Source organism: Salvelinus alpinus, chromosome 18 (assembly GCF_045679555.1).
Source record: "Salvelinus alpinus chromosome 18, SLU_Salpinus.1, whole genome shotgun sequence".
Classification (NCBI taxonomy): Eukaryota; Metazoa; Chordata; class Actinopteri; order Salmoniformes; family Salmonidae; genus Salvelinus; species Salvelinus alpinus.
Window position 1 is genome coordinate 15,469,054 of NC_092103.1, and position 26,843 is coordinate 15,495,896.

At 44.1% G+C, this 26,843-nt stretch overlaps 1 protein-coding gene across 2 annotated transcripts; it reads left to right on the forward strand.

Moving 5' to 3' along the window:
• The first annotated feature begins 651 nt into the window (after positions 1–651).
• On the forward strand, positions 652–25,518 carry LOC139544487 (protein phosphatase Slingshot homolog 1-like). Of its 2 annotated transcripts, XM_071351635.1 has the most exons (15): positions 652–1,243; positions 2,849–2,886; positions 9,887–9,987; positions 10,860–10,924; positions 11,017–11,138; positions 11,237–11,305; positions 11,881–11,946; positions 12,433–12,627; positions 12,816–12,909; positions 13,149–13,277; positions 14,719–14,765; positions 14,995–15,141; positions 15,382–15,582; positions 17,721–18,357; positions 18,634–25,518. In XM_071351635.1, exons 1-15 carry the CDS (start codon positions 1,163–1,165, stop codon positions 19,786–19,788), a joined length of 3,147 nt encoding a protein of 1,048 aa, XP_071207736.1. In that variant the 5' UTR covers positions 652–1,162; the 3' UTR covers positions 19,789–25,518. The 2 variants fall into 2 exon arrangements, with proteins under 2 accessions (XP_071207736.1, XP_071207737.1); XM_071351636.1 differs by lacking the exons at positions 652–1,243; positions 2,849–2,886 and adding an exon at positions 7,258–8,008.
• Positions 25,519–26,843: the final 1,325 nt, after the last annotated feature.

A 26,843-nucleotide genomic window follows, 5' to 3' on the forward strand; every position in this document is an offset into this window, starting at 1 on the left:
ACACATATTATCTTTATTTTCTTAAACATGTTTCTAAAATAAATGTTTATGTTTCTTTACACTCTAATTTTACTTTCTGTGGCACACACTACTGGTCAACATGAGCTACCAAAATTATTCAGAAGTGTGCCAGGCCTTGCAGTCCCAAGATAGAAGGGGGGAGAATTTCGGCAGGCAAGAAAATAGCCTTGCCGAAATCGCGCCCCCCCCTTTTGTGGCTAGTCAAATACTGTCTGTGGCACACATCAGAGTCAAATACTTTCTATAGAACAGACTTCACATCAGGATAGGCAACCGAAATTAATAATTAAACTATGTGTGTTATATTAAACATAGAGTGAGTAAAATGTAAGCAAGCAATAAACATTTCAGAACAACTACTAGTCGAATAAGACGAATATTGGCAAAGAGATCTATTTATAGACTAATACACTTGAAACAAATAACCAAACCGAAAACTGCAGACAATATTAGTGCCTCCCCGCGATCAAACCGATATAAAAAAAATTATGAAACGCATCCTAACGTGATCAGAAATCTCAACTTTCAAGCAAGTCGCAGCAATGGAGAATTGAGACCGTGCGCGTTCAAGCAAATCGCAGCAATGAGGAATTGAGTGCGTGCGCATTCACGCGAAGGCGGGGAAGAATTCTGGCAGGGGGGAGCTTTTCGGCACAACACCGGAACATCCGCCTGTTCGGGACTCCGCAAAGAATAGTCTGTGGTCTATAGTCTCAAAAATATAGTCTGGCCAGAATCACCTTGACGACATTTGCCCAATGACAGCGCGCACGCAAATTGGTTCGGCCAATCGTAGTATCCGGCAGTAAAACAGAAGCGCATGTCATTTCTGCTCACGCAATCTACGATGTTTTGTTTGTCTGCGTGATAAAATGGCATATAACACAGATGGACGAAATGTTATACTTGCCTTTACAACTATTTACAGATGACTATTCTAAAGCGAACTGTGGAGGATGAGCGAGGCGGAAGCCGGTGATGGGTGTATCATGGTGAAATCAGAGGCAAAAAATATTTAATGCGATCCTGAGCTTTTTCTCCTGTGCTGGACAGGGACAATTTCGGCGCATCTTGTCCCAGAGCAACGCGCCTTTCTTTCTCCCATTCAAAGGACTCCCCTCCTCCGTAACAGCAGCCCACCATGGCCCTGGTAACCCTGCAGCGCTCTCCCACCCCCAGTGCAGCATCCACCGCCAGTACCGCCACCACCAACGCGGCGGAGGTAAGTGGAAACTGTCTAGCGCGGGGGCTGTTAGCTATAGGCAGCGCCGTGGAGGAAACGCCGGGGATGCGCCCGATACCCACGTCCCTCACCCACTAGGCCCAGCATAGCAGAGAACGCTTTCAGCTGTCAATAGAATTTTAGAAATTTTGTGACTTTTTATATAACACGACAAAACAGTTTTGTATGGACATTGTTTAATAGTTGACTTCCTGGAGTCCATGGCGTTTAGAATGGTTAACTAGTCCAGCCCCACGACGTTAGCTTGTAAACAAAATCTGAGCTGGGGATTAGTTACCAGAACAATGCATTCATTGCGTGTGGCAACATTTTATTTCTGCCTTCAGCTTGTGTGGTTTAAAGACAAATATGCGTTTATACGGTAGGTACTTTAATTAAAATATTAACTCATGCTTTTGCACATTTTGTAAGTAATTTGTTTAAATTAATTTGCTTTGGCTGGCATATGGAATAGAGTGAGATTGATCCGAATTGTACAACTAGCTACTTGCCTATTAATATGCACGGTTACATCCCTAGTGAGTCAGGGATGCTGCGGTTGGTACCCGCTCGTTTTAATGGTTCAACTCACTGTCAAAATACTACGGTGGCAGGTGTGAGCTAATATTTCAAAACATATGAGATCATAGATAGTGACCTGGTATGGCCAGTAGAGAGCGCTGATGCACTGTATTCAATGCAAGTGTATTGAACGTTTAAAACCTAAATTCAGTTAAAACATACACTGTAGTACATCTCTCCGGCTTCTGATCTCCCTAATAAAGCATATAATGCATTTTTTTTTGACCATGACTTTCAAAGGCCAATGAACCCATTATGGCTTGAATTCCCATCGTGGCAGTCAATTGCGCACACAAACACACACATGGCTGACTGCTGCAGAAATGATGTCATACTAATTACATCATTAAAGATACTGCTGCAGAAAGGATTTCATACTGAGTTGGTGACCTACAGTATAATCCTGTGTATTCCTCTCTTGTTTACCTGAAAGTATCTAGAGTATGTTGCTGCAAGTGATTGGATTAGTTTGAGCTGTTGGATTAAATAACCTCTTCGACATCACCACGGGTCAAGCACAGAGTTTAGGCCTATGTCAGTGCTCTGTTGGGCACCACTTCTGTAACCTTTCATGGAGCACAGAGAGAGTTTTATGCACAGATCTTACTTAATGCAACAAACAACCACAATTACTCTGCCCTCTGTCCTCAGGAGTTACATCATTGCTCTAACTATTACTTTACAGTAGGCCTTAGGTCTTTATTTAGTTACTTGTTCACATAAATCAAAAACACCAAAGTAATGGCCTATATACCCAAATCTTTAAAGGGAAGGATTCCCTCTGATGTCTCCACCAGTCGATGGGAATCCTCTGAGACATTGTACTGTGACATTGTGATGAGGTATTATAGCAAGGTCAATGAAGGGAGCATAGGACATAGCAGGTCAAAATATGATCATGTGCTGCTGTTGCGCAATCCATGCTGCTGTACTGTCTGCACAGCCATGATGGAAGGGTTACAGGTTTGTGTTTCTAGTGGGCCTACAGTATATGTAACATTTCTCTTTGTATTTGTCTTGCAGGATTTTGGGAGTGATGATGACCGGAGAGCAAATCAGAGGTAAGTCCCCCCCCCCCCAATATTTCCCTGAGAAGCTGTGCATGCACAGACATTAACTTCTTATGGGCAGGTGGGATGGTAGCGTCCCACCTGGCCAACATCGGTGAAATTGCAGAGCGCGGAATTCAAACTACAGAATTATAAATATTTCACTTTCATAAAATCACAAGTGTAATACATCAAAATAAAGCTTAACTTCTTGTTAATCCAGCCGCTGTGTCAGATTTCAAAAAGGCTTTACGGCGAAAGCACACCATGCGATTATCTGAGGACAGCGCCCCGCATACAAAAGCGGGGCGCTTTCCAAACAAGTCAAACAACATTTATAATCAAACCTTAGGTACCCTAATACGTAAATAAATGATACAATTTAAGACGGAGAATCATTATTGTCTTTACCGGAGAAAAATACCAAAGAGCGGGCTCTCTTCCACGCGCTTGGAAACACTACAGCCAAAATGGGAGCCACCTAGAAAAACTACAATTTCTGGCTCATTTTTCCAAAAACCAGCATGCAACTTTTTCTAAAGACTGTTGACATCTAGTGGAAACCCTAGGACCTGCAATCTGGGAGGATTTCGCCTTATAATAAAAGTGACAGCCATTGAAAACAGTGGGGTTTCGCCTGCCATATCAGTTTTGTTATACTCACAGACACAATTTTAACAGTTTTAGAAAATTTAGAGTGTTTTCTATCCAAATCTACCAATTATATGCATATCCTAGCTTCTGGGCCTGAGTAACAGGCAGTTTACTTTGGGCACACTTTTCATCCGGACATGAAAATACTGCCCCCTACCCAAGAGAGGTTAAGGATGCAGTAATGTATTGGAAGGATCTGTTGTGCTCCAGTAGGGGGAGGGGTGGTATACATTGGCCAGGAGATCGGTGAGTATGTTTCCCAAAGCCTATGGACATTGACCCCTGACCCTGGTGTCAGTGGGAATTCCAGGGTTAGGTTACAGCAGGAGGCACACAGAAATGTCCTGGTGAAATAACATGGACGCTGGTGCTGAATTACACATATTGTAGGTCTATGTTGGTCTGGATGAAGAATTTATTATTCTTGCGTTAATGTTATATCCATTAAAAAACAAACTCAGCAAAAAAAGAAACGTCCCATTTTCAGGACCCTGTCTTTCAAAAAATCCAAATAACTTCACAGATCTTAATTGTAAATAGTTTAAACACAGTTTCCCATGTTTGTTCAATGAACCATAAACAATTAATGAACATGCACCCGTGGAATGGTCATTAAGACACTAACAGCTTACAGACGGTAGGCAATTAAGGTCACAGTTATGAAAACTTAGGACACTAAAGAGGTCTTTATACTGACTCTGAAAAACACCAAAAGAAAGATGCCCAGGGTCCCTGCTCATCTGCGTGAACGTGCCTTAGGCATGCTGCAAGGAGGCATGAGGACTGCAGATGTGGCCAGGGCAATTAATTGCAATGCCCGTACTGTGAGACGCCTAAGACAGCGCTACAGGGAGACAGGATGGACAGCTGATCGTCCTCGCAGTGGCAGACCACGTGTAACAACACCTGCACAGGATTGGTACATCCGAACATCACACCTGCAGGACAGGTACAGGATGACAACAACAACAACTGCCCGAGTTACACCAGGAACACACAATGCCTCCATCAGTGCTCAGACTGTCCGCAATAGGCTGGGAGAGGCTGGACTGAGAGCTTGTAGGCCTGTTGTAAGGCAGGTTCTCACCAGACATCACCGGCAACAACGTCGCCTATGGGCACAAACCCACCGTCGCTGGACCAGACAGGACTGGCAAAAAGTGCTCTTCACTTACGAGTCGCGGTTTTGTTTCACCAGGGGTGATGGTCGGATTCGCGTTTATCGTCTAAGGAATGAGCGTTACACCGAGGCCTGTACTCTGGAGCGGGATCGATTTGGAGGTGGAGGGTCCGTCAGTCTGGGATGGTGTGTCACAGCATCATCGGACTGAGCTTGTTGTCATTGCAGGCAATCTCAACGCTGTGCGTTACAAGAAAGACATCCTCCTCCCTCATGTGGTACCCTTCCTGCAGGCTCATCCTGACATGACCCTCAAGCATGACAATGCCACCAGCCATACTGCCCGTTCTGTGTGTGATTTCCTGCAAGACAGGAATGTCAGTGTTCTGCCATGGCCAGCGAAGAGCCCGGATCTCAATCCCATTGAGCATGTCTGGGACCTGTTGGATCGGAGGGTGAGGGCTAGGGCCATTCCCCCCAGACATGTCCGGGAACTTGCTGGTGCCTTGGTGGAAGAGTGGGGTAACATCTCACAGCAAGAACTGGCAAATCTGGTGCAGTCCATGATGAGGAGATGCACTGCAGTACTTAATGCAGATGGTGGCCACACCAGATACTGACTGTTACTTTTGATTTTGACCCCCCCTTTGTTCAGGGACACATTATTCCATTTCTGTTAGTCACATGTCTGTGGAACCTGTTCAGTTTATGTCTCAGTTGTTGAATCTTGTTATATTCATACAAATATTTACACATGTTAAGTTTGCTGAAAATAAACGTAGTAGACAGTGAGAGGACGTTTCTTTTTTTGCTGAGTTTAGTATAACTATCATCCAATCAATTGGCCCACACGTTGATCGCTTGCAAAAGGGATGGAACATCACACACCATTGCAGCCCGTTACAGTTGTACATTAAATGACCCTTCTACACCTAGATGTAGGCCTAGTTGTATCCACTGTAATAACAGTGTTAATGGTTCAACCCAGAGTTAACATTCCCATCAACCGCTATCATACATTCCATCAAACCAGAAACACTATCCAGCTGTATTGCAGAGCTGGGGGTGAGTAGCACAGATGGAATCCTCTGCTCGGCTACAGCAGGATGTGATGTAATGCTCTTGTTTTGTTCTAGATTAGACTGTCAGAGTTTCTTGGTAAGAGAGGTGATAAGACCTATTTGGCCATTGTAGTAGGCCCAGTGTTGGCTGCACACACTGTTCTCTAGTCCAACCTGGCTGGGCAAGGGAGGTTTCAGCCTTACACAACATATTCCCTCATCTGGTAGACATGATACATACAGGGTGTGTTGAGATTCTAACATTGACAAGGTAGACTACATTCTTGGTGGCACCAGGCAGAAAGAGGAATGTTTGAAAGGTGGGATGGAGAGACATTTTGATGATGAATCAACCAAATGATTGATATGAGGGGTTTTGAATCAAGCATCATTGCATGTTATTTTTTTAGTTAAAAGGCTAAACCAGGGGTTCTCGAAGTGGAGGTGCTGCAGGGGATCTGCAGAAAAATAATAATAATTGTATATTTCATTTTTTACATTTTTATTACTAACAGTTCAAACCAATTTTGTCCAAGGGGTCTGGAATATACGTTTTTAGAGGGTGTAGGATTGCAGGATATTAGCTTTAAAGCTGCAACAACTAAAAATCTCTCTGCCCCATGATGATGTGTAGAATTGCAGGGCATTTGTTTGAGAACTGCAACATTTTCTCTCCGATGCCAAGAGGCAGGCCTTTAAAATGTTCCTTCCCAGGGCCCGAGACTTGGTTAGTCCGGTCATGCACTGCTGAAGTCATAGTAAAACATTTTATCTAACTCAAGTTGTGTTCTGATTATGAGGGGATCCCTGATGCATTTGCTATCACAAAAGGAGTCCCCGGCCCCAAAAAGTTTGTGGACCCCTGGGCTAAAACAAAGACTTTTGTGTTGATAATGATAAAGAGTCCCCAACCCAGAGACACGCTGTCGGGCGGAATCACGCTGTCGGGTGGAATAGTCACACCATTGATTATTGAAGAGTCTGTTTTGGGAAGCGGCCCAGCCTAATCCACGTTAGACCTGCTCATCTCGTCCTCTCTCACTCCTGTGGACCCAGTGATGTCAGCGAGTCTGCCTCTCTGAGCAGGTTAGCGTTTTTAATCATGAATCTTGTTCTTTAGGCAGCTCTGCAGTTGTTAACCACATTGCTATCCCTAATGTCTAACCTTAAATTAATACCAAAAAGCACATTTTTGTTTTAAAGAATTTTTACAATACAGTATAGCCAATTTTGACTTTGCAGCTGGCATATCTAATGGGAAATGGACCAGTTCTGCCTCCAGAACAATACTCATGACAATAAACTTCAACCTGCCCTCTCTGAAGGTCAGGCAGAAACCTGATCCACATTCAACCCTCCAGCAGCCCTTGATTCTCACAGCACCCTGCTTGCCTCAGCCAGAAACCCCAAGTAGCAGACAGGGTTATGCAACAGCCAAGGAGAGCGCTCACCGTATGTGTGTGTGTGTGTGTGTGTGTGTGTGTGTGTGTGTGTGTGTGTGTTACATGCAGGGACTTAGAAAGGGGAGATCTCCTTGGTATGTGTGTGTTGTCTAACAAGTAGCTTTCTTAAATTGCTTCAACCTCTATGTCTGGAATATTATGGACTTGGATGTGTTCTGTGAACGAGTTGTGGTTCATACAAAGTTGAATATGTCACTCAATGAGTAGTATGTTTCCTTTGGCTCAGTGTCTCATCAGGGATCCTTCATGTCAAACAGCCTCCACTCTACAGACGCGTGCTTTGTAGACTGAAGCTGAGCGGAGCTAGATTCCCTGCCACCCAACCCAGCCAACGCGAAATATGCTTGAATAGAGCTTTTGTGGAGGAGTGTTGCGGAGGGAGTGCTGATTGCTCAAGCGCGCGCTGTGAGGAAGAGATAAGCAGCAGACACAGCAGAAGTCTGAAGACTAATCCTCACAACCCAGACGGACAGGAGGGAGCGACAGACACACCAGACCAAGACAGGATACATGATCAGACTAGTTCAACCCAATCTACGCCTTTTTACATGGAACAAAAAAATTAAGAAACCCAAGGCAATCTTGGCTATTGTGCTTCAGAAGCCAAATGTAGTTTTTGAGGAATAAAATGGTTGTGAATGTAATTTTTGCACATGGATGTGCTATGAAGCTATAATTTGTGAGGAAGCCAGTAGACCAGAAAGCAACTGAGGGAGAGATCCAGTAACCAGCATCAGGATGCATCTTGTGGTGGATCCCTCGCAGGAAGCCATGCTTACCATGCTGCCTCACTTTGTGGAGAACGCAGTCCTGACTCAGAGCGAGATCTACCGAATGTAAGTCCTCAGCACACTCACTCCAGGAGAGGCAATCCTAAGTGTTTCTGTCACTGGCATTATTACTTTGATAAGTGTTAGCAAAGATGGTTTGAACGGTTGTAACTTGGAAGTGCATGTATTGTGTGACCTGCATTTTCTGTTATTAGTCATTGGTAAAAAACAACAAAAAAAGTAAAATCCATTTTTATAGCTCTGTGCATTTTATTGACAAATAATTTTTCTTAGACATAAATACAAAGTGTACTTTAATTATGCATTTGATTGTACTGTTAGAATTGCTTACGGGTATTGTTTTAATTGCTGTCTAGATTCTTGAGTGTTCCTTTTTAGACGTCTACTGTTCCCAGCCGTCTTAGAGACATGTGTATTAACTCTAGTGTAATGGACGGATCAACAGTAGCTGGAGCATATTCGATAAACCTTTAGGTCTATACATCCATCTGTCCCTCTTGTTTCTGGATTGTAATTATTGATGCAGTACATCCCATTTAGAGTACTTTGGACATTTTGAAAGATGAGCTACACATTATGTACCCAACTGATTTCCTATGGTACTCCACTCTCTGACCTTTTGACCGAGGCCACCCTCATCATCATTGTCTTTTCAGGACATTCTGAAAAGAAACAATACGACGTAACAGCTGAACAGAAACAAAAGCTCTTGTGACGGACCCACTCTGTCATACCAGTCTTTGTGTGGTGGCAGAGCGAGAGGGCAGCCTGCCTGTTAACAAAGCCCACCTCTGTTCCTTCTGGTCAATGTTATGGCCAGTGACCACTTAGCTCTGTTTCTCCTGGACATTGCCGAGTCCAATGAAAACCTAGCTTTTATCCGGGGGTGGTCAGTGCCTCCAGCACAGGGCAGTCAGGAGAGCTCATCCCTGGCCAGACAAGGGAGGGATGGTGCTGGCCAGATAGGGGACATATTACAGTGGTGGGCACAATTATCTGCCCCCACCCCCCCTCCCAGAAAGGTCAGGGGACCTAATCACGTTCTGTCAGTTCATTATCTGAGGGGAATATTTCATCAAGGAAAGGTCTCTAAAGTCTGCTGACATTCACTTACTGATTAGCTCGGAATGTCCTTTTCTGCTGGTCACTGAACCTTTGAAAAGCAATTAACAGCCATCCCACCCTGTCTCTTTCTCTCACTGTAGCTCTGCTCCCTGATTCTGCCCTCGGTACATTTCAACATTTCCAGGTCATTGTCTCGATTCCTGGCTTTAGAGAAAAACAGCCTGACTTATTGATAAGTGAGAAGAATACTGTGGTTTGGACAGTTAATTGAACCACATCAACCTTATGATATTCTGCAGTAGAGCTTCCACATAACTTTATATGGCTGTTTTACTTCACTGAAGTGAACTCACTGGTGTCTGTCAAAGACATGGGAAGTGAAGTAGGCTATGGCTGAGTAGTTTTGCGACAACAGACATTCTGTTCATCAGACCTACGTAAATGGAGCACAACAAAACGGGGAAGAGAGAACGAACAGGTGTAGAATGGAGTGAATATTTCTAATGTCCTCTGAGTAGAACGCTGTAGAAGTACAGTGTGCCACAGACACTGCTTCAGCTGTTCAAGCAGTATAATGATTTGCCCAACACGCTATTTAGGGTTTCTGATGATCTGTTGCCTACTTACAGTACAGTATGTGCTCTTTCTTTCACTTCTCAAATGAATGCTTCCTCATTCTCTGTGTTACATCATCAAACCACTAGATACTGATGCAGTCTGAGACGTCTGTAAACCCTGTTTTCCTGTCTGCTTGTCTGCCTCCCTGTGTGTGTTTCCTTGTCCGTCTGTCTGTGTTTCCTTGTCTGTCTGCCTGCCTGCCTGTCTGTGTTTGTCTGCCTGTCTGTGTGTGTGTTACAGCCTCAGCGAGAGCTTCTTCATGGTCAAAGGAGCGGCCCTTTTCCTGCAGCAGGGCACCAATGCACAGGGACCCAAGACACCCACACACCACAAACTCGCAGGTAACTACAAATACTCTTGACACACACTGAGCCCGTTGTTCAGTGAACCGTGACAATGCCACTGCTAAAGCTCTATGCAAAGAAAAGGTCATATTTGCTGAGGTTGGCTTGGCTTTTGTGGTTGAGCCTGTGTTTAACCCATGTTCACTGAATGATTACCTGGCCTTTGATTGAGTGCCCTCAAGGCAGGTATTGCTTTTAGCAGTAAAGGGGCTTTGTAGATCTGATTCTCCCATCAAGATGTTACATAAACTCACCAAGCTGGACTAACCAACCCGCAGTGCAGCCGATGTTACCTTAGTGGTGTGTATGTACCCGTAGGCATATGTGTGTCTGATACAGCATGTCTCATAGCAGGGTTGTTGTTGACATTAGTTCGATTGGGGAGTGCTATCCCTTCATTTTGGAGTCCAAACACACCCCTCCCCTCTCCTCCACTATGATACGCAGGTTAAACACAAGATCAATGTGTGGAGCGCTCCAGATTCCTTGATTACATCACCAGGCGTTCTAGTCAATGCTTTGCTCTGATAAACCTTTGTCTGTGTGTTTACGCATATGACTGACTGTTTCTGCATGTTTGCATCAGTTTTAGCCGAGGGTTGTACTTGAGATTAGATGTTCTTGTACACCATTCCCAATTATTTTCATGTCCCGTCATGAGATGTTCAGGCCGTGTGTAACTTCTGTACAGACGTGTGTTGCTGTGGTTGGAATTGGATCAACCTACAGGAGGGTATCTAAATGGGAGCCTGGATAGCTGAGCTGGAAATAGTTCTACAAGATATGGCTGATGGGTAGATCGGTTTGATTGATCGGGACACACCACCTGAAGCAGTTGGATTATGGTATGTGGTTCTCTTCTCTCCTAGGTGACTTACCTCAACACCTGCAGGTCATGATTAACACCCTCCGCTCTGAGGACCGCATTAAACTGGTGAGTCAAATCCTAACAAATGTACTTACCATCCATATTGATTGACGCACAGATGCTACACAGCGCAACCTATTCCTCCTGCTGTAACCCAGGCTGTACGGTTGGAGAGCGGTTGGTCTGACCGCGTGCGGTACATGGTTGTGGTCTACACCAGTGGTCGCCAGGACACAGAGGAGAATATCCTGCTAGGGATGGACTTCACCGATAAGGACAGGTACCCACCCGTCTTTCCTCCTCAGCCAGCAGTGATAGACTACAATGTGGTTTGTTGTTGTCTTAGAGAAATGATTGATTCCGTTGTATTATTCCCAGTAAAAGCTGCTCTATCGGGATGGTGCTACCGCTTTGGAGCGATACGAAGATCCATTTAGATGGAGATGGGTAAGTGCTGCTCTTCTACATTTACATTTTAATCATTTAGCAGCCGCTCTTATCCAGAGAGACTTACATCTTCAGATAGCTAGGTGGGACAACCACATCACAGGCATCGAAAGTACATTTCTCCTCTATAACGTGGCTGTCAGTAGAGTCGCCCCCCACATACGTATACATGGAACTTTCCACAAAGGTACGGTATGTGTCACACGCAGTACATCCCACAGACAATCAAGCTGGATTCACACAGTCAACCATGAAGCGTCTCTGATCGTTAAGGCCGTTCAAACGGCTCAGCCCTGTAAGGGACGCAGAATGAGTTACTTTGCCCTCCAGTGGGCAGTACGGTGAACTACAGCCGTTTTCATCCCTCCATGTGGCAGATGAGCTCTTGCTGAGCTGTTAAAGTCATCCCTCTCTCTATGCTGGAGGAATGTTCTATTGGTTTGTTTCCTGAATAGCATCCCGAGCCACTATAGCTCAGCCCCTGTTTGTGTTTTCAAACCACTCTCTCTCTATCTCCCTCTCTCTGTCCATGAACACAACCTAATCCTTCATCCTCCCATCTTCTCTCTCCTCAGAGGATTTAGTGTGACCACAGGAGGACAATCACATGTCTTCAAGCCTGTTTCTGTGCAGGCCATGTGGTAAGTGTCTGTTTTGTGTTTTTAATTGATACTGTGTTTGGGTACTTCAGAATATCATTGTCGGGTGACCTTATATTCCCTGAAACCATAGTGACTGTCTATGGACAGTACTGTACTTTACCACCTTGAGCTTGTGGTGTTGGTTTCATCTTAATATCAACAATCAATGGAATGAAAATCATAAACTACTAGTGGAATTATTCAAGCTGATAACACTGTGATGCTGAAAAAAACGCTGACAGTGTCCATGCACCATCTACTGGTCAATAGACGTTACAATTTGTTTTCATTCTTAGCAGATTCATATTTTGCTCTGGATTTGACAAGCCACCTTAATAATGTGCTCTGAATTTCCTGCCGTCATTAAAAATCAATGATCCAAAGACTTGACTCTCCATGTCATTAGATCAGTGGAATAGCTACTGAACAGTTGCTGTTGTGAGCCTGTATTATGACTGAGAGCTTCTGCTACCGGCGTGTCTTCAGGTCTGCCCTGCAGATCCTCCATAAGGCATGCGAGGTGTCTCGCAGGTACAACTACTTCCCCGGGGGCATGGCCCTCACCTGGATGGGCTTCTATGAGAGCTGTATTACCTCAGAGCAGAGCTGCATCAACGAGTGGAATGCAATGACCGACCTGGAGACCACGCGGCCCGACTCACCTGCCATGTTCGTCGACCGGTAAGACCTCACTCATCCGATTAGTAAAGTTCACTTCAGTTGATTTTAGTATGATTCATTTCCAGTTACATTACCAATCTCAAAAGGTACTGTATGTCCATTATGTTGTTAACCGGGCCTTTTCTGTTGAAATGAAATGTGCTGGTTACATTCATAATTGTCTTAATGTATTGACGTATGTTGAACAGGCCAACGGAGAGCGAGAGAACCGAGTGTGCAATCAAAGCCAAACTACGCAGCATCATGATGTTCCGTGACCTGGAGAATGTCACTTCCAAGGAGGTATTGTGAGCTCCAAAAGTATTGGGGAAGTGGCACATTTTGTTGTTGTTTTGGCTCTGAAATGATACAATGACTGAGGATAAAGTGCAGACTGTCATCTTTAATTTGAGGGTATTTTCATCCATGTCGGGTGAACCGTTAAGAAATTATAGCACTTTTTGTACATAGTCCTCCCAACTTGACTTATGTGTATGGTATAGTACCATGGTGCAACCTAATACCTGATATGTGCCCCCCAGATCCGTGTGGAGCTGGAGCAGCATATGAGCTGTAACCTGAAGGAGTACAAAGAGTTCATCGACAACGAGATGCTGCTGATCCTGGGTCAGATGGACAAAGCCACACTCATCTTCGACCACCTCTACTTGGTAAGAACCTTTCTTGACATCCTAATGGTCTCTTTGTATCCATGAAGGAAAAAGGAAACCGCACACTGCTCTTGATAGTAACACTGATCTTTAATTAGCCTACGTATCGGCCTCACGGCCTTCGTCAGAGCTTTTGTGAGTTAAAAATAAATGTTGCACCCTTATGTAGACCTAGCCCCACCCACATCCTACCCCACCCACATCCCACATCCATCAAACCTGAAATAGTTATACGTCAAAACATATTCAGCCAGCTCTATAATACATTTTGATGGTGGATATTCGTTAGTATCTCTGTCTCCCAAATAGTGTGCTAGTGCTGCCAGCCCCCCCACGTGGGGAATGCTGGTATATAGACTCTCGACATGTAATGTGACCAAAATACAGTCTTTTGTTAAACCCGTTATTGGTGAGATCTTGTTTATGAAGTCTATAGAGTCTTTTCCATATGATGGCAATGCTTGCACATGAGTTTTAATAAAAATGTCTACAAAGTTCGACAACGGCTCTAGCATTGAGCCTATTCCTGCAACCACTGGTCTGCCTGGATAATTGCCTAGTTTTAGGTTTGTGTAATTTCGGTAAAATGTATAAGCATGGACGTTTGGCACATTTGCAGCAAAGATATTCATATTCAGGTTATGAGAAGGTTGTTTAATAGGGCTTGCTCCAGATTAGAGCATATTTCCCTTTGGAACACCTGTGTGGGATCAACACTCAGTTTTCTATAGAAACGTTCATTGCTGAGTTGTCTCTGAATTTCCTCTTTATATTTTTCATAGTCTAAAACAACCACAGCACCCCCTTGTCTGCAGGTTTTATAACCAAAGATGAATCTTTCATTCATTCATTAAGTGCCTGTTCTTCTGTTCTAGTGAGATTCTTCTGAATGTGATTTGTTTGTCTCGTATATACTGACATGGCTTCTTGTTCAACTAACCTACAATAGGTATTAATCGAGGAGTTGTTAACCATAGGACAGAATTTGCTTTTGGGCTTAAAATGGGTACCAGTTCTTTGTGTTTCTAGGCCGAAACAGTGTTTTGCGAAAACACATGCATAAGTTTAATCTTACGAAATAATTTAAACAGATCTACTTTCGTATCGAATGGTTTATCTGTACATGTAGGTACAAAAGAGAGGCCCTTAGATAACACAGGTAGCCTAGCGGTTAAGAGCGTTGGGCCAGTAACCGAAAGATCGCTGGTTCGAATCCCGAGCAGACTGTGAAAAATCTGCTTATGTGCCTTTTGTACAAGGCACTATACCCTAATTGCTCCTGTAAGTCACTCTGGATAAGAGCATCTGCTAAATGACTCAAATGTAACTACCGTCCTCCTCGCTAACCTCTGAACTCCTGCCACACCTCTCACTGTAACCCTGGTGTAGTAACCTGACTAAGTTGTCTTGATGTGCATTCCTTTGTTTGTTTCTTCTCTAGGGTTCTGAGTGGAATGCCTCCAATCTAGAGGAACTACGGGACTGTGGGTGAGTGGGCGTCTCACAAACACTAAAGCTCTGTCTAGAACTGCTCCCTAACCACCAGCCCTGGCTCACAAACATAGCGTTGTATTGTTCTGTATTCTCAAGGGCAATACATGTCTGTCAGGTCATTGTTGAATCTCTCCTTCAAAAGACCTACCAATACAAAAAGGTCTGTTAGAACATCGCTAGCACCACTGAACTAAAGACTGATGTTTTTTTCTTCTTGATGCAGTGTGGGCCACATCCTCAACGTGACCAGGGAGATAGACAACTTCTTCCCGGGCACGTTCACCTACCACAACATCCGGGTGTACGACGAAGAGGCCACAGACCTGCTGGCTCACTGGAACGAGACCTACAACTTCATTGTCCGAGCCAAGTGAGTGCCTACTTCTCAAAACAAACTGAACCCTACTCATTGAACGGCTAACATGTATGGGAGCATGTGAATTATTCACCACAGAACATCAATAAAGGCAATGTAGTCTATTAAATAGTGGCTAGTGCCTCTGTCTTGGCCGAAGTTATTCTATAAACTATGTGGACAGCCTAGTAACTATGGATAAGACATCTTCTAAATGAGCAGGGTTTTATTGTAAAACGTATTATTGCCCCACAGGAAGAACCAGTCTAAGTGTCTAGTCCACTGTAAGATGGGTGTGAGCCGGTCAGCCTCCACGGTCATAGCGTATGCCATGAAGGAGTATGGCTGGACTCTGGAGAAGGCCTACAACTTTGTGAAGCAGAAGAGGAGCATCGCTCGGCCCAACGCTGGTTTCATGAGGCAGCTGGCCGAGTACGAGGGCATCCTGGACGCTAGGTGAGTCAGTCAGGGTAGACGGGGGTACTATATTACAGGTATACTGTAAAACTTCAATTAATAGCCCAGGTGTTTATTTGCTTCAATCACACACAACCGGCGCTTTTTAGAGACAGGCTTCTATTTGAGCCATGCGTGTATTTCCTTAATGCACACAGCTTTTGCTCAATAAAATGTTGAAAAGACTACCACATTTGTTTGTGACAAAATATGACCAGTATAAACCTTATAATAACAGATCCATCGCAGATCAGACTTGCGAAGACTAGGCTGCATATCATCAACCCAATTTCGTACTTTAGCACCATTCTCACTCGTTGAGCCGACCATGTCAAATCACACTGCTGTCTCATCCACGGCAATGATGTTGGTCTCCTTTATCGTCTTTCGCGCCATCTTTACGGTACGGAAGTTCACTAGTAAACAATTCACTTAGACCCAGCGTTTATTTGAAGTAGCCGTTTATTTGCTGAAATGTGTGCAGAGGCCCGGCTATTAAAAGGGACAGACGGCTATTTGCGACTCAGCGTTTTGATTTAAGTTTTACGGTATGTAGGTCTGTTCAGGTATACAGTGCCTTCAGAAAGTACCCCTTGACTTTTTCCACATTTTGTTGTTACAGGCTGAAATTAAAATGTATTTAATTGAGATTGTGTGCTTAACAAGGCACATAATAAGTTGCATGGACTCTGTGCAATAAGTGTTTAACCAGATTTTTTGAATGACTACCTTATCTCTGTACACCACAAATACAATTATCTGCACGGTCCGTCAGTCGAGCGGTGAATTTCAAGCGCAGATTCATCCACAAAGACCAGCGAGGTTTTCCAATGCCTCGCAAAGAAGGCAGATGGGTAAATTGGTAGATGGGTAAAAAAAAGCAGACCTTGAATATCCTTTTGAGCATAGTGAAGTTATTAATTACACTTTGGATGGTGTATCAATACACCCAGTCACTACAAAGATACAGGCGTCCTTCCTAACTCAGTTGCCCGATAGGAAGGAAACCACTCAGGGATTTCATAATGAGGCCAATGTTGACTTTAAAACCGTTACATAATTTAATGGCTGTGATAGGAGAAAACTGAAGATGGATCCACAACATTGTAGTTACTCCACAATACTAACCTAAATGACAGAGTTAAATGAAGGAAGCCTGTGCAGAATCCATCCTGTTTGCAACAAGGCACTAAAGTAATACTGCAACTCACTTTTTGTCTTGAATACAAAGTGTTATGTTTGGGGTAAATCCAATACAACACATTACTGAGTACCACTCCATATTTTCAATCATAATGGTGGCTGCATCATGTAATTGTATTCACCTTTCAGTTGGACAATAACCTAAAACACAAGGCCAAATCTACGCTGGAGTTGCTTACCAAGGCTACATTGAATGTTCCTGAGTGGCCGAGTTACAATTTTGACTTAATCGGCTTGTAAATCTATGGCAAGATTTGAAAATGGCTGTCTAGCGATGACAACCAAATTGACAGCTTGAATATTTTTTTTTATAATGTGCAAATATTGTGATAAGCTCTTCGAGACTTACCCAGAAAGACAGCTGTAATCGCTGCCAAAGGTGACGCTAACATGTATTGATTCAGGGGTGTGAATACTTATGTAAATGAGATATTTCCGTATTTCATTTTCAATACATTTGAAAAAATGTCTAAACATGTTTTCACTGTCATTATGAGGAATTGTGCGTAAATGGGTGAGGGGGGGAAATCAATTTGGAATTCAGGCTGTAACACAACAAAATGTGGAAAAAGTCAAGGGGTATGAATACTTCCAGAAGGCACTGTGTAACCAGCTGTGCCTTACGAGGAGTCTCTACCATTTAATTTACATTCTCACGCCACTGCAGTCATGAGGTATTCTACCTAACTCGCTGCATAGAGATCAGATCAAATGTGACCGTTAAATTACCACAGTAGCTGTTTAGACGGGGTCAGCTAAGTTAAGCATTCTGTAAGGTTATTCGTGTATTATTAGCTTGGTAGAGAGACTGCAGATAATGGCGACTGAATGTTTATTAGTGGCTAAGCATCTCATTATGTCTATGATGTCTGTCTGTATACAATACATATGCTCTGTACACATGGTCACTCTAACCCGCCCCCCCTGTCCCCCAGTAAGCAGCGCCATAACAAGCTGTGGAGGCCCGAGGGAGGGGAGGACAACCCAGATGAGGCATCTGGCCAGTGCTGTGGTGGAGAGGAGACGCCCGTGGAGGGTGAGGCCTGGGGGGGAGAGGGCTGCGGAGCCTCCCCCTGCCGGGGCTTGGGCCTGGAGGTGGAGCCCTTGGACCCCCTCAACTACAACTACTACTTCAGACGGCTCTCGGACACGGCCCTAGACAGCGAGCCCTCCACTCCAGTGCGTGGTCCTCCCCTGCTGGGCATGGAGAGGGTGTTTATTGAGATCGAGGATGTGGAGAGGGACGCCCTTTTAGAGGACGAGGGCTTCCCCATGGCCCAGCTGGCTCTGCCCGGGGAAGGCACCGCCGCCCAGACCTGTGGGGGCCGCCTGGAGCCCCTGGAGGACATGAGGCTGAGGCTGGAGTTCAGCACGGTGGAGGAGGAGGACGAGGAGGAGGCGCAGAAGGAGGAGGCAGAGATGGCCGCCCTGGCTTGGACTCCTGCAGGAGGAGAGGGAGCGAGAGAGGACGAAGAGAGGAAGGAGCAGGTCAACATGAACCGCTTTAACAACGAGAACGCCAACAACAGTAACCGCCTGGCTGCCAAGCGCAGCTGCCCCGCTACCTTCGACGTGAGTGGGGCATTCAATAGCTACTTGTATCTATAAGAATGGGTGTGTAAAAGTTGGGTTAATTTTGACTTGAACTGGCTTGGGGTTAGGGTTAAAATATTAAGCTTACATGAGGGTAATTGTAATGCCTTGTAATGCCTAATGTTTCTGTCATTATTCGATCCCATTCATTTCAGGGACCAGCATCTTATAGGTGTCATAATATCCGTGTTTTATTAGCTTCGAGAACTCTGTCTGACCATGCATTCCCTCCCTCTCTCTCTTTCTTCTGTTTAGGACAGTGCTAGCACAGGAAACCCTTACAAAGTCAAGCCCTCCTACCAGTCGTGTAAAGACTGCCTGCGTCTGCCACCAGGGCGGCGCTGTGAGCGCCCGGCAGGAGGCCGCACCCACCGCCTTAACCCCACACGTCACTGCGGGGTGGTCCCCACCATCTCCATAGACCCCCCTGGCACGCACTTCACCAACACCCCCGCCCCCCACTCCCCCTGCACCCTACCTGCCACCATTGCCCGCCTGGAGGCCTACCGCCAGCGGCTGGTGTCGCCCATGAGCTGCGAGGAACTGCCCCGAGACAGACACTGCTCCCTGGAGACTGAGGACATGGACGAGCTGCAGGAGGATGAGGAGGAGGAGGAGGAAGAACAGGAGCCAAGGCCAGGCAGGGAGGTTGGGACCGGAGCCATCACGGAGCTCACGTTTATGAAGCTCAGCCTGGACGGGGAGAGGCCAGCAGGTCAGTCTCCTAGTGCTGGGGTGGAGTTGCAGCCTGCTGGGGTGGAGTTGCAGCTTGCTGGGGTGGAGTTGCAGCCTGCTGGTGGTGGAGTGGAGCTACAGAGGACAGGGCCTGAGCTGGGGATGGGGCTGGTGAGGCAGAGGGCAGAACAGCTGGAGAGGCTTTCAGGCCTGGCCATGGAGGGTCCACTCTCAGGGGCTGGGCTCGCTGAGCAGATGGACCTGCACTTGGCGGTGGAGGAAATGGAGGTGGATGTAGGGATGCATTCTGAAATCCCCATTCCATCTACCAGCTGCACGGTCACAGCCGCAGACCCCCAGATGAACACCACCCTGGTGTCGTACCCCCAGGGGTCTGCCCAGACCTGGACCCCCGTGTCCTCCCCCCACGGCTCCACCCTCACCCGGAGCTCCAGCAGCGACAGCCTCCACAGCAACCGCGGGGGACACCAAGGCCTGGTCCGGCAGCGCACCCAGGAGATAGAAACCCGCATGAGGCTGGCCGGCCTGACCTTCCCCTCCCTGCTCAAACGCTCTAGCTCCCTGGCCAAGCTGGGAGGCCTCACCTTCTCCACCGAGGACCTCTCAGACCTAGCTGACGATCAGGCCCAGCTGTTCTCCACTGAGCCACCAGCCTGCCCCTCCACACCAGGGGGAGAGGAACCCTCTGAGCCCCCATCCACCCCCAGGAGCTGACTGTGTCTCCAGTGTGTCTCCTCCAGACAGGTTCTGCAGTCAGAACTTAGGGAGCAGGTTTGAAGGAGGATGGAGAAGTTGGCCAGGTTTGCTAGAGGTGTCCTGGAGACATACCTGGAGATTCCTCTGTCTCTCGAGACATATTAACAGCATGTTGGCTGGAAGAAAGAAAAATAACAACACAATTCCTATTATACATACATGTACTGTCTGTTTATCAATCCAAATAAGAGATACTGTTGGAGAAGGTACTCTCAATGGAGCTCAATGAATGTGTGCAACTGAGCCTCTGCTTCGATTCGTTCAACATCTCCTCATGTGCCCCTGAACAGACTGACTGTTGAATATTGAATCCTCACTTACTGTATTTTCCTCTTGCGTTTTTGTGTCACCGAATAACGACTTCATCATATGAACATCTTCCTGCCTCTTCAAGGGAAGCAGTGTACCTCAGTCGGAACACAAGCATCTCAAGAATATTTTAGTCCATGACTGTTTTTGTTGACTTGCCTCTCTTCTCAATGACTGGCTCAGCCAGCCCTCCTCCATTTGAGGTACTTCATGAAATAATGTCTTGAAAAGTGGTCAATATTCTATTCATGACCGTATAGTGTTACACAACGTCGTCACGGCTACATCCTCTTCTTGAGCAATGCTATGGATGATGGGAAGAAACGCAGAAAGAGAAGAAATATTGTCCAAGTCCCGTTTTCCATTCTCTCCTGGATTCGTTTGTTTCTTTGAAGCAGTTTAGAGGGAGCATATAAATGTTGGATTTGTTTAGTTTTGTTTAGCTGGCATTTCACCACTGCTGTGCAATGGCAATAGGTACAGTAGTTCAATGATCTGATTGAGAACTCATCATCATCCTTGTATGGTTTGAGAGGATTTGTGGGCAACTGAAAGAGTTCAAATTGTTTTGGGATTGGATTTCACAATGCTGTATTACTCTACTTTACCACTGATTAGTGCTCTGTCCCCTCTTCTCCAGACCAGCTGTAGTCAGACATACTGTGTCTGACACCATATCTTTCTTCCATCATCTCTGCATCACGCTCAAAAGGCAATCAAATACATTAGGTTCAAGTGTTTCTGACCGCATTCCTCTTCTATTTATTCTCCTCCCTATTGACACACATTTGTGGTATTGCACAGTAGATGTAGGAGCTTTGTGAAACCGGCTTTATTCAACTGTCATTGTGCCAGAGCAACATTGGACTACCTTTATTTGTACTGTAAAAAAAAAATGGAATCGTTGCCATACATTGAAGCAGAACTACTGTATAAGTCACATTTGTTTGAACAGCTAGTTTTTGCTTTCACAGACCTGGGAGTTCCAAATGTGTCTGTGATGTCAGCAGCACAGCGTAATGGGTTTTAGCTGGATCTGTTTGGGAAAGAAAGGGCTTTTCTCAGCCTTTTGCATTAGCATGGCAACACTAACAGCCAAACAAGGAAGTTGGGACAAAAACAAGTGGAGGCATTGGAAGGAACAGACGATTATCTACCGTCACAGTTTCTCAGAAAGGGGTTACAATTCTGCTTTCTGTTGCAGTCTGTAGAATATCAGTAGCTAGCTACTAGAATTTTTTGTTTATTTACAGCAGACATGAGAATCTTCCGAAGCTGTGTGTAGAGCAGCAGTACAGTATGACAGGCCAAGTCTGACTGGAGGCTCTGCCATCTCGCATGCTGTTTGACCAATGTTCCCTTAACTTAACCCCTATATTTATCAGTTAGAGTATTTATTTAGTACAGGTTCTAATTTGATAAACTGGCACATAATATGCAGGTAGTTGACTAATTTGTGGCCAGCCTAACTTTGCCCCAAAGGGTATTATGCTTTTGAAAGTTGTTTGGCTGTTTATAAACTAATGCATTTGGCATGTTGAGTGTGCAAGGATAATATGTGTGATGGTGGCAGTGTGTGTGTGCAGGCGCATGCATACATCAGGGGTTTATTACCATGGTTGTGACAGGAGTGCTATGTGACGATGGAAAAGCTGTCTGTGTATGAGTGCAAAACAACTGTTACTCTTTTAAAGTAGGGGATCAATCGACTTTTTTTCAATTGAACTACATATGTCGTTGCCACTGACGCAATGGCCGATACTATATGTAGACAAGATTGCTTTTGATTTGTGATAACTGAACAAAGAAAAATGAAAATGACTCTTAAAGGGTTCGTTCACCCAAATTACAAAATTACACATAGACTGCTTACAGGGTAAGGAAAACAATGGACAAAGTATGACAGAAATCCATGCTATGGTGTAGTTTCCCTAGCACTGTTTCCAAGTCATGGGCCCCATTTTATTCGATTATTTTGCGCATCATGTTCAAAACATCTATAAGTGACTGAGTTTCTCAATCAATTTTGGATACTTTCGGATGATTTGGACATGATACGTGGAAAATGCTAATATCGGTCCCGTGACTTGAATGGGATTTGTGCCCACAAATGCTAAAATGTTAGCATGTAGAAACGGTGCCAGAGTAACTAAACCAAGGAATGGATTGCTGTCATACCTTGTGCATAGACTGCTTACAGGGTAAGGAAACCAATGTGTAATTTGGGTGAGCTATCCCTTTAATCATATGAGTGGCTCTGCATTTGTTATATTAGTAACTATTGTAAGTGTTTGTTACTCAGAGGTACTGGTCAAAGCAAATTTGCATTTAATTTTGGTACAAGCCACATTAATGGGTTGGGTTCTGTGGTCAGTGAACACTTTGTGGTGTTTGAGTTACTGCACTTAAGGCACTGGATGAATTTGCCTGTGTTCACTGGTAGGTATTCAATTTTAAATAGGTTGCCTCACAGGAAATACAGTTATTAGAATGGAATAGGAATTAGTAGCGTTGTAAATTGAGATTTGTCTACAAAACTGCCCCCTGTCCCTTTTTTAAAACATTTTTTTTTATTGAATCTAGTTCAGCCAATCGGATGTCTAGCACTTGAGGTCACCATATATCATTTGGGTTTGCGCTTTATTCCAACCCACTGTTATAATGCCTTCATGTAGCTGTTATAAGCATGATGTAACTTCTCACATAGCAGGTTATTAAAGGGTTACAGAATACCCTATAATATTATAAAGAGTGGAATTAGATCCCGAAAGTTCAACGATTTATTTCATGACACTGGTGTGGTGATGACATTATTGTAGAATCTGTTTGGTTGGCCAGTGGTGCTCAGTGTTACGTCATGCTCATAGCAGTGAACAGTAGGCCATATGATGGAGGATTTAAGTGCAGTCAAAAGGAGTGTCTTGAACTAGTCCATCACAAATGATGCTATGCTTAAAGCTACTGCACTGTTTTTAATTTAAATATATATTTCTACATAAGTGCCTTAACCCTGGCCTTAGCTCTGTCTGTCCTAACCTCGTCGCAGGCTTTGCAGAGTCATTGTGAATGAGTGTATCCATGGAAACGCCACTTGCCCTCTGCCCCCAAAAGAATTATCCCGATGCCCCTCGAAAGCTACATCTTGATGCACACGGAGTACACAAGCTCTCACTCCCATAACGTGTATTTGCTTGACAGGCTCCTCAATTGCTGTTATTTTGTTTTCTATTATTGAGACCAAAGTCTGAGGGGTTTATTTGTGCAAATGGGCACAGAACAAAGTTTTATATATACATTCCCAGGCATCTTAGGGTTCACCTGCCCTTACTGACAATCCTTAAACTGGTCAATGTTTTGAGTGTGAGACAGAAAGCTGGGTATAGAGACACTGAGACATAGGAAGAGGGGGAACTTATAGTAGTTCGTCAAGAGTACAAGTTGCCACCTTTCCCTGATATTCATTCCTTACCATAAACAAGTGTTAGAGATGTTTTTGCATATAAGGCATAAATGAATGAGAAACTCATAAAACATACATCATCATATTGAGAGTAAGTTTTGTTACATTGATGGGTTGTTTTTGTTATGTATTTTTTACATTTTAAGCTGTAACTTATTGTTTGCACTATGTTAATGTGTAATGCACTTTTTAAACATTTATTTTACATTTTGTTAAAAGGATGTCCAGTGGATGTGAATCATGGAAATAAACCATTTCCTCTGCATAACCTATCTGCTGGCCTATAGTGGATCATACTTAATGGAGAGGAGACAGTCCCTCTTCTGACACTTGCCTTGCAACTACATGCACATAGACCGTTGGTTCCCAATCTTTTCTGAATCACACCACACGAGAAAGAAGATTCTAAGGCTCACTTTAATCTGACTTTCCGGCATCAAACAAAAGTATGCCTCAAAGGAAAGCCACTCTAATAGGCTATATTAAGCAGCCAGTTTGAAGTTCCATGTTCCCTCCGTTTCCTCCTCCACACTGCGTGAAGCAAACGTGTTCTAAGATACGAGACATTTATTTATAGTTTTAAATATGGTTCACTGGAACCTTAATGTTATGGTACCCATATAATGACTGATTTGTGTTGACCCCTTATAGACCTTGCAGAGTTTCAGCTTTATATTAACTAGAAGAAAGAACTGATCGTCTACTGCTGTGCCGTCAAATAAAGGGGATGTTATTGAGATCTGCTTTTGTTTTGCAGGGATGTGCAAGGAGGGTTTTGTCTCTTGTGAACAGCAGTATCCGTTTGCGTTAGCGCTTTTGCATGGGCTTGGTTAAATCCACAAGGCAGAGAATTCTTATTGAGTTAGTCAAATTAAGTCATTCTGACATCACGGGATGGACAGGGATGTGCAAGGAAGCAAAGGAGACTGACAGTGGAAGAAGGAGTACCTCCAACAAAACGACTTTGTAGTCCTTCAGGGAAACAGGCTAGACAGACAGGCAGGCAGGCCTGCGGATTTCACAACTCAGACTGTGGTGAGTGCCTCCCTACCTCCATTCTGCATCTCTAGCCTCAGATGACATTAAGAAAATGCTCTTACCATGACGACAGAGATGTAGACTTTATGGATAGGTTACATCAATTCCGATTGAGTTATATTTGTTGACGTGTGGGTTAGAGCAATGTTATAGTCCTAATTCTCTGGGGAATCAACTAGAGCAGCATATTATTTGATGTTATTCTGAGTGACATATTTTTGCATTCACGTGTCAGTCAACATGGTGCATGTGCCTCAGTTGTTTATGCCATGATGTAACTCCCGGGTAAAGGAATCGACACTCAACCATCCCACTCCATCCATGGCCATGATGATTCAGAGCCAACTCCATGTTTGCACCTCTCAATAGGCTGTCCTGAAGTTGGCCAAAAAAGTAAGCAGAGATATTTGTGTAGTTATCCGTTTCTGGCCTACCGAATAATTACATGGCAGGCTTATTGTCACACTAGGCTCTGCATAGCTGTTACCTATTTGACTCTTCTATTAGTTGTTTAAATGTGTGTCCTATGTGGCAGTACTTTTTCCCTTTTTGTTTCAAAACAGCCTATGTTGGGACTTTCGGGAGTTGCTAAGAGTTTGTTCAATCTGAGTCACATGTCTCTCGTAGATGCTCAGTGTCCTCGCATGTTAGGAGAGAAATGGAAAGAGCGGGAGGGAGGGGATATTTGGGTGAGGTCGTTGTCACAGATGCCTCCCACAGCTGCCAGCTGCTGCCATTATAAGACTCTGTACACATCCATCTCAAAATAACCCCTTAGATACAAGACGGAAGGAACTCTGCAATGTGCATACCACTGTAATTTTATTTTGTTGCTACAACATATCAACATTGTGAGAATATAATAAATTAATTGGACCACTCTTAAGTGTATGTGATATGTGTATATGATCATGACTAGTTTCTCGTCAGGTGAAGGTTACAAAGTCGTCAGACCTGTTTATACCTCTTATGCAATTCAACAACTGGGCCACAAAATTAAGGCTGTACGGGAGAGTGGGATAAGTTGAGCCATTTATTTTTTCATTCAGCATCACTCCATCAAGGGAAGTATACTATTCTTTCTAACAAAGATATCTGCATATGTTTCAGGATGTTGTGTATCCCTGGAAATAGTCAGAATTCCTGTCAACATTACAGTTTTTGAAAATAGAGCTTGTCCAAAAATAGTAGTCTCTTGGGACAACTTATCCCACAACTTACTTATTGGGTAAGTTGAATCACGGGACAGGGTAAGTTAAGCCTCCTACAAATGTCTGTACTGAATTAAATATATAAATAAATATATAATATATAATTAAATACCACTACCTTTTTAAAACCGTATCTTTATTTACCCCAATACAATCGCTTTTTGTATTTTAATATTTTTTTAACACAGGCTTAACACCTAACAAACACTTTGTACTTTTTTAACACTTTTAACATAGGCCAGGCCCTGTTGTTACCTCATATCCCAGTGATAATGCCTTGCATTACACCTGGGAAGAAAACACTTCCATTTGCTCAACTTGACATTAGATCAACCATTGGCTCAACTTACCCCATGGTCATTGGCTTACCCCAAGGCAAAAATGTTGACTATATTAGCCCACTCAGTTACAAGGATGCACTTTAATGCTAGGTTTAGGACCTCATATTGACGCTTATAGAGACTCCAACTGATGTATAGAACAATCTTAAAATGATCTACTTTGGTTTAGATACAAGCATCATGAAAACTCTAACACAAATGAATTTGACTTGGTGAATCTGTTTTTTTGACCTGACTTCCTTACCACTTTTTCCATGTGATTTCTTCCTTCATACTCCATGAAATGATGACCTCTTCCTAAATATTTGGTCAAATTATGAATTTTGTGTATGGTTTCCTATAAACAAGGGTGGCTCTGCTTACCCCTTTGGCTCAACTTACACACTCTTCCCTACTGTATTGACCTGTCAGAATTTAATGTTAAAAAAAAGTTATCATATTCAAATTCAACGATTATTAAAACATTGATCACTGCGGGGCTGGGTTTAATGCAGTATAATTGTCTGGGGAGCTTACTGAAAATGTTTCATATACGAGTAGCCCTGGACAAGGGTGTTCTCTAGGCCTACATGGATAAGCCTAAAAAAAAATCAGTGAGTGGCTCTCAGCACCACTTAAGCCTGAAATAGCTAGAGAGGCAGCGGGCAGGATTAG

Coding starts and splice junctions, on each gene's coding strand:
- LOC139544487 (XM_071351635.1), top strand. CDS start 1,163: ATGGCCCTGGTAACCCTGCAGCGCTCTCCCACCCCCAGTGCAGCATCC. Junction 11,947..12,432: donor GTTTCTGTGCAGGCCATGTG/GTAAGTGTCTGT, acceptor GCGTGTCTTCAG/GTCTGCCCTGCAGATCCTCC. Junction 13,278..14,718: donor TCTTCGACCACCTCTACTTG/GTAAGAACCTTT, acceptor TTTCTTCTCTAG/GGTTCTGAGTGGAATGCCTC.